This window comes from Sinocyclocheilus rhinocerous, unplaced genomic scaffold (assembly GCF_001515625.1).
Source record: "Sinocyclocheilus rhinocerous isolate Xijiao unplaced genomic scaffold, SAMN03320098_v1.1 scaffold303, whole genome shotgun sequence".
In the NCBI taxonomy this organism is placed as follows: domain Eukaryota; kingdom Metazoa; phylum Chordata; class Actinopteri; order Cypriniformes; family Cyprinidae; genus Sinocyclocheilus; species Sinocyclocheilus rhinocerous.
This window is the reverse complement of record NW_015656152.1, coordinates 54,038-62,453: the sequence shown is the minus strand read 5'-3', so window position 1 is coordinate 62,453 and position 8,416 is coordinate 54,038. Positions and strand designations below refer to the sequence as shown.

General features: G+C 34.1%; 2 protein-coding genes across 2 annotated transcripts in view; both read right to left on the bottom strand.

The window, feature by feature from the left end:
• Nucleotides 1-1,102: 1,102 nt before the first annotated feature.
• LOC107719426 (trace amine-associated receptor 13c-like) lies at nucleotides 1,103-2,132 on the bottom strand. The gene has a single exon (XM_016526837.1). It carries the CDS (start codon nucleotides 2,104-2,106, stop codon nucleotides 1,108-1,110), a length of 999 nt encoding a protein of 332 aa, XP_016382323.1. The 5' UTR covers nucleotides 2,107-2,132; the 3' UTR covers nucleotides 1,103-1,107.
• A 1,314-nt stretch (nucleotides 2,133-3,446) lies between these two features.
• Nucleotides 3,447-8,416, bottom strand: part of LOC107719425 (syntaxin-7-like) — a 6,186-nt gene continuing 1,216 nt past the window's right edge. Inside the window, exons 3-10 of the mRNA XM_016526836.1 lie at nucleotides 8,083-8,152; nucleotides 7,546-7,636; nucleotides 7,020-7,157; nucleotides 6,284-6,333; nucleotides 6,100-6,196; nucleotides 5,887-5,959; nucleotides 4,662-4,744; nucleotides 3,447-4,152 (exon numbers count right to left, since the gene is read on the bottom strand). Coding sequence (XP_016382322.1) covers nucleotides 4,057-4,152; nucleotides 4,662-4,744; nucleotides 5,887-5,959; nucleotides 6,100-6,196; nucleotides 6,284-6,333; nucleotides 7,020-7,157; nucleotides 7,546-7,636; nucleotides 8,083-8,152 — 698 coding nt within the window. The 3' untranslated portion in view covers nucleotides 3,447-4,056. The remainder of the gene's footprint in view (nucleotides 4,153-4,661; nucleotides 4,745-5,886; nucleotides 5,960-6,099; nucleotides 6,197-6,283; nucleotides 6,334-7,019; nucleotides 7,158-7,545; nucleotides 7,637-8,082; nucleotides 8,153-8,416) is intronic.

Here is an 8,416-nt window from a genome sequence, read left to right as displayed (position 1 = left end):
TTGACAACAATTAGGAACATTGTATTATTTATGACAGATTTATGTCCTTAACATTAATCTAGTCAGAATCCTATGTCACTGACCTTGTCATGCAATTCCCAGGGGAGCTTCTTGATTGACAAGTGCCCCGCCCCTTTCTGTGGAATCACCCCAATGAAGTCATGTGATTTCAGTGACATGACATCTATGCTAAAATAATAGTAAAAGTCCTGTTGACTAAATTTTGTTAGAACAGGAAATAAACACACTGGAGTTTAGGTGTCCCAGATTACCCGAATTCACCCTACATGGTAGACTCTTAATCAGAGTATTGTCTTAATCGTATTAAAATCGGAGTATTGTTGTCCATGTAAACGTACTCAGACTGTTGTGTGTTGCTCGGAGATGTGGCTTTGCTTAGAACTATTTTGTTAGCGAAAATAATGTGTCTAAAATGTAAGTCAGTTAATATTAACTAGGCCTACTTGTTTATTGAACTACTGTTGTATAGAATGTCACATTTGCAATTGTGTTACACAAATGTTACTTGTAAAATTCTCTTTCACTTGCCCCTTCACAAAATCCACTTGTCCCGGACAAGCGTTAATGTCGAGCCCTGCTATGGCCTAGAACAGATGTCTCATCATCTAAACTGTTCTACCATGAGGATGATGGCCTAAAACACTCATCCATCCCCACAATAAATAGACATTCATTAGATATTCAGAGCAATAATTAGACTGCTCTGATAAACATAAAAGTTGAAAGTTATATTGCATGTTTTTACCAAAGAAACATATGAAACTCATCTTTTATTATAATTAATTTAATTTATAAATAATAATTTTGTAATATTCTAAAAAAATGTAAACAGTTATATAGATGTCTAATCACATTTATGGAAATATTACTGATCTGTTGAAAACGTTTTTTTTTTTTTTAACAAATGTTTCAGTTTTGATAAATGCTGTTTTGTGCATGTAATGAGGAAGCGGTTCTTGAATAACATGCCTGGTTTTATTCATCAAAATATATGAATAATCATATTTTTACTGCACAATAATGATGAAAAAGAACATTATAAAATACTAAAACATAAACAATCGAAGGACAGACGTTTGTTTTTCATTAAGAGCTTAATGACAGGACATTCATCAGAGAGGAGTCGGTGTTCAATACTTTAAGAGTTAGAATTATCTTTACACTTTTCTTAAACCAAGGGTACAACAGAGCGTAGATAAGTGGATTGATGGAGGAATTAAGGTAAAAGAGAATCAAAACACTGTTGATAACATTAGATAATGAGTCATCTTTTAAGAAATTAGTTAAAGAAAAAATATAATATGGCAGTAAACACAGGAGAAACACAATGACCAGAATCCCGAGTGCCAATGCGGCTTTTCGCTCTGATTTGTCACGGACTCTGTTTTTGGAGGATTCCATTCTGTTGTGAACCTGAAGGGCTCTTATAGCAGTCGCATGTTTCTTAGCAATGACAAAAACATGAGTGTATAATATTATAATAAGTGTACAAGGCATAAGAAACACAACTATGAGGTCAATGAGGGATGAAACCTCATCTACGATATAAAGACATTCTCCTGGACACGTGACATCAGCGAAATTTCCATTAACGTAAAGAAGAGTGAAGTTATAAAAGAGTGAAAACAACCAGTTAAATAAAGCTGCTATGCAGATAACAGTGGGTGAGATCTTCTCAGAGTAAAGGAAAGGAGAACTTAAAGCCAAAAACCGATCAACTGCTATCAGAGCCACAGTGTGAACAGACACGCTTGTCGCCTGAAAAGTCACAAAATTGAAAACTGAACACATCACTGATCCTGAAATCCAACATGACTCAATAAGCCAAGATAAGTGAAACGGCATCACAAAAACTCCAACCAGGAGATCGCACACAGCCAAAGAGAGGATGAGGATGTTCGCAGGTGTGTGGAGCTGCTTGAAGTGACTAACAGAGATGATGACCAGCAGGTTTCCACACACGGTCAGAAGAGACACAGCCGCTGCGGCCACATACAGAATCACATACACAGATAAAGAAACAGATCTCTCTGGACACCAATATTCCTGACAGACATCGCTTTGGTTCACTGCTGTTAGATTCATGATGTGTGAAGTACTCTGGAGAGACATCAAGTCTTCCTTCTTGTATATAGAACAAAGCAACAATGAATTTGAATCTAATATTTGTATTTCCACCAGAGTGAGTCCAGTCTCATTCGGTCCTCAGTGTAAAGGGTTTGCATTGTTCCCAGTGAGCAGGATGACACCAACTTTGGCAAACAATATGCTTTGCTGATTTTTTATACGCAAATGTCTCCTCCCCTCATCAGTAAATGTTTAATAATGTGCTTCTGCTGGGAGTTCATGTTAATTACATCTTCATCTTTGCACAATCACTATTTATTTTTCATTCTTTCATCATTATATCTTGAATTTCAAACTCAATACACAAGTGTTTTGTTTTTCTCTTTTAAATGAAAAAAAAAAAAGATATGTACTTTCCATCTTCTGAAGGATATTTTTCACAGTTTTCATCTTATATTTGTCAAATTTGGGATACTAAATTTGGCACTTTTATCCAAAGCAGTTTGAGTAAATGTAGAGAAGAAAAATTATATAAAAGACATGAAACTGGCACAAATATACAGAAAATCAAACATTTTATTGTCTCTTTTTGAATATTAATCTATACTCAGACTGGACACAAATTGAGTTTCTCTCACTTCAAACACATCTGGATTAACCTCATATAAAACGGTATTTTCTTTATTTATCTCCACAGCAGCATTTCAGTTTTTGGGAAAAGGGTGATTCAACATTATTTACATAATTTCATTTAAAACTGCAATAAATCATGGAAAAAAAAATGCTTTTCAAATACAACAAATTACAAAAAGAAGATAAATTACTGCCTACACAATAAATTAATTGGGCAGCCCTTTAGCAAGCATTTTGCATTTGTTACTCATTTTCAGCTGTGTGTGAGTAGGTCAAAGGTGAACTGACTCATAAGAGCTGAGCTTAACATACAACTCCACTTTTGACATTGTCTCCATCTAGTGGTTATTTCCTGTCACAACATGTGAGCTGTGTAAACCTGATTTATTTCCCTTTAACGATTAACTCTTCAACACTTTGCACTCTTTTTAGGTCATATAACATTTGTACACAACATCATAGTGATAGACAAAAGTTTATATATATTTTCCTGGATATGAGAGACTTTTTAGGGTCATATAATAAACTGCACATATATTTTTATAATACATAAAATTTCCACAGTTTTTGTTTTATGCTTGAGATTCACATATATGTAGAATCCAACTTATTTTTTTTTTATTAGGTTTTAATTTGCTTCATTTTTAGTTGTTAGATCTGATATCTATATATGTATATATATATGTATATATATATATATATATATATATATATATATATATATATATGAAACTACACTACCAGTCAAAAATTTAGCCACACTTACTGATTATGTTTTGACTAGTAGTGTATTCTCTCTCTCTCAAATTCAAATACAGTTTGAATTGTTTGAGAGCAGCTTAAAAGTGAAGTGCACTTATACACCTTTATAGCAGCAGCTTCATACTGACTGTTAAGAGATAAAAACATTCATTTGTGCCATGCATTTTTAACCACTGAAATCTCATATTCAGGCTATTTTACTATCAGAAATGGCAGCTTCTATAACAAACCAGATGGGTGAAAGATGCATGAAGCTGGAATGATTATCTATTAACAGTAACAATGTTAAAACAATTTTAAACACAAGTTAAGCGCTCTATGTACAGTCTCTGTGGAATGTATAACTCAATGATTTTTTTGCTTTAACAAATGGAGTTAAAATAAGTTTCTGTGGTAATGAACTGCACACCAAAGATACTGTCCGTAGATCTCAACTTGTATTAAATATTCTGTTAGTGATAATATCTTAACTGTATTTAGAAAGCAACTCAGGACAGCTTCAGTTAGTGACAAACCTCCATAACTCATTACAAACATGCCAGTGCAAATGCTGTGGGACATCTGATGGTCAGTTCAGTTTTTGACTGAAGCCCAGATAATCAAACCAATAATGACAGCCAACACAATCAGAACAGCGATCAGGATGAAAATCTTCTTGCGGAATGACGTCTACAGTGAAGAGAAGAAATGAGTCACTAGTATAATAATAATAATAATAAAAAAAGGGTTGTCAATTTAGCATGTTAATAAAATAGTACATTTAATTAATCATTGTATATTTAATTTAATAGCGATATAACGTAAAAAAAATAATGTGATTAAAAATCACCGCATTAATGCAAATTTACTTGAGCTGTAATATATAATAAACCATCATAAAAGTTGGCCGTAAAAGTACACCATCTCAAACACACCAGTACAAGGGAAGCATACAAGCAAATTAGAATTTAAATTTGCATCTATTTCTCATGCAAAGCTAGCGAATGACTAAAGAGGACTTGGAATATAGTGCGTTTATGGTGCTTTTTCATCCTTTTTGGAGCTGGACAGTGTCCATCTCCATCTACATTCATTCGGCTGTTTCTTGTTTTGTGTTCCACAGAAGGAATAAGGTAATATGGGTTTGAAATGACGTAAGGGTGAGTGAATGATTGGTCATTAGTAAAAATAAGCTGTACCTGGTGACTTGCTGCTCTGCCCAGCTGTTGTGTGGCTGTCTGCACGCTGATGTCTGCGTTTGATACATTGGCCTCTATACTGTCTGCAAGATGGGATGGAGATAAACAGAGAAATGACTTTCACAGTTAAACATTCTTTTCTACAGTTTTGCACTGACAACTAACCAAATATTCTGACTCTGTTATCATTAAAAAATATTATTCATTTTTTAAAACATGGATAAGGCATTGTCCTCTTGGATATTATTTAATTTCCATTTAAAATGCTTTAGTGAGCAATATTTCATCATTCATTCAGGTATGCATGTCAAAGTTTTGGTGGACAGCACAGGCAATGATGCAAACTCTTGTAATTTTGATGAAATATCACAAATGTAAACAACACAAGTGTGTGCTTACTAATAGCTCCCGTCTTATCATTAAAAGTTTAGTGCTTGAACAAACAGTCCCACTGAGCCGGGTTGTGTGAAGCCTCGCAGGTCTTCATTATCAGCATCTGCTTCTCCATTTTAACACCTTTAATTGCACTTTCCTGTCTAAGAGTTTCATCACTAAACAGACACTCCCTCAGAGCCAAGTCTAAACAAAACCACACAGATTTATTTTATTTTTAATTATTTTTAATTTTATTTTAACAGGAAATCTCCAGGCCTGCCTTTTTAATCTCTCAGATGTGTTCTGCAAGCTCAGTGTTAGCTGCAATTACACAGGGAAAAAGCAAAATATTAATATTTAAAACAAATTGTAAAATAACAATTTCCTTAAATTGTAGGCAGCAACCAGTTCATATACAGATATATCACTAACCTTGACGGAAGCAGAGATTTGTTTACTGTCCACAAGATTTTGGTTCATTAGACAGCCATGTGTTTAATTTTCAACAATAAAAAATGACACATGAGCACATTAGACCTTCTGGTGCAAACTAACAGTGGTCTGACATTAAAGTTCGGGTTGTTTAATGATATGAATGCTTTTTTCTGAACTCAAATGTGTGTGAACTGAACCGAGTCATTTTGTTTATTTGGACTCACTATTTGAAAGAAAGCAATAATATCATAGGCCTAATATCATAGAGATTTTGGGATGAACTATTTTGACTTGAGCCATTTAGAATGGCAATGCACTGATAACCTCCCAAACAACGTCGCAGAGAGTTCTGCATGGTTGCCACTCAATTTTATTAAGGAAGTGTAAAAATCTAGCTATGCCTCTCTGATCTTACCAATCATGTCTCCCTGTTCATGCACCATCATGCCCAGATCTCTGAAGATTTCATTAATGTCTGTGATGTCCGACTGAAAAACAAGAGAGTATGTTTTACACAACCCTAAAGTTTGTGCAGCAAAACCAACCATTCAAATAGCAGTACATTACATAAGCACAATGCTTATCAATTAGTTCTTCTTTGTTGTCTCTGTGTTTGAACGCGTCTCACCTCCAGCTGTCTGATTGCTGATTCTCTCTCCTGAATGAGCTGCAGATCTTCTTCTGTGATGGTCTCCTCATATCTCTGATCTTGAGCATGAATCTCACTGAAAAAACACACAGAAGCAGACAGTTGGAGACACACATTCCAATTTTTATGCATAAATATGACAAATAATATTAAAGTGTCTAACCTTTGAAAGGGTGATGGAAATCCTCCAAATCCATCATCTATATCACCACCCTGGGGACAGATAGAAGACTGTGAGGAAAACGTATAGAAAACCTTAATAATGTGTGCCAATATGCCACTTTTATTACTCACAAAAAACACCATTATACTTTAAACAAACTATCATCTGCAGTACTGCGACAAAGTTGTTATTCACAATCATGCTCTTTAAACAAACATTAGATGCATCCTATCTTGTGACATATGTGGCTTTTTAAGTAGTATGTATAACCAGGGTTATTATAGCTAACTAAATCTAAAACTATAAAAAAAGTTACTTGAAATAAAACAAACTGAAATACAGTAAATACTAAAAAGTACCAAAAAAAACACCCTTAAACTTATTTTATTTCAGCTAGTTGCCACGACAACATTTCTCCTTTTCGTTTAGTTTAACTTGAAGTACTAAACTAACCCAAACAGACACAACAAAATGACTAAAACTTGTATATTAAATTGAAAACTGAAAATATAAAAATAAAATGTAATTCAAAATATTAACAAAAACTATAATAGTAAATAAATGATACTAAAATAACATTGTATAACTATCAAAAAGATGGACTATAGAAACTGGCACTTTCACGTTAGATATTAGTGTCTGTATAAATGGTCTTGGGATTTAACCTTCAGTTGGGTGGATAATATAAATTTATTAATGTAATTCTTTAAGCACAAATGTAACAGATGAAACATACTGAAATTCTCGAGCTCGCTCGGACACGCGCCACAAACTCCTTCTCTTTCTTTGCTACCTCTCGCTGAGCTTTCTGGAAAAGGGCCAGCGCATTGGAGAATTCAGTGATGAGACGTTCTCGCTGGATTTTTCTTTGCCTCTGTGTGAGAAAAGAGGAACGTCACATCTGAGCAGGACTGTTTAAGGGATAGTTGTTAACCCAAAACTGAAAGTTTGGTTACCACTGGAACACAATGTTAAACAGAACTGTTTGGTTACCAACAGTCTTCAAAATATCTTCTTTTGTGTTCCACAGATTAAATAAAGTTTGGAACGATGAGGATAAGCAAATTATAACTCAACTTTACATTTTGAGAGAACTATCCCTTTAAGTTAAATAATGCCTTTTATTTATTTCTAAATCAGAAAGTTCTGGATGTTGAATGTTCCATCATATAATTCATATTTGCTTAAATCTATTTAAGTGCTGTCACGGGAAATATTGTATGTATATGAGGTGATGCGGTGGGACAGTGGGGACGCTGTACCTGTTCTGTGGTCACAGGTAAAGCACTGTAATCTTTCATGCATTTGTCTGTCACTTTAGCAAGCTGATTGACCTTCTGCTGTTTCTCCTGTCTGTAGGTTTTGACAAATACAAAGAAATATAATTGGATTGACATATACAGGTGCATCTCAATAAATTAGAATGACGTGGAAAGTTCATTTATTTCAGTAATTCAACTCAAATTGTGAAACTCGTGTATTAAATAAATTCAATGCACACAGACTGAAGTAGTTTAAGTCTTTGGTTCTTTTAATTGTGATGATTTTGGCTCACATTTAACAAAAACCCACCAATTCACTATTTGTTAAATGTGAGCCAAAATCATCACAATTAAAAGAACCAAAGACTTAAACTACTTTAGTCTGTGTGCATTGAATTTATTTAATACACGAGTTTCACAATTTGAGTTGAATTACTGAAATAAATGAACTTTTCCACGACATTCTAATTTATTGAGATGCACCTGTATGTAGGTCAATTAAAGGGAACTGAACTAGCTGCTTGTATTCAAACTCACAATGTCTGTCGCAGGTCAGTCATGTCTTGTGCTGTTCCAAAATGTCTCATCATCTGCTGGATTTCATTAGCTGGTAAAAATGGAAGACAATATCTAGACGAACACATACTGGAAAACACCTCCTGTGCTACTGGTTTATGTAAAAGTGAGCATTATGGTTTCCATTCATTTCTATAATAAATTCGCCTACACACTTTTGCATGTTGTGGTTTCTAGATGTGTTTTTATTTCACATTACAATGAGTAACAGAAATATGGGCAACATTTGGTACAAAGACTGAACAACCTCCCAGTTAGTTTTATGCCAAAATGGATGGTTATATAATATATATAT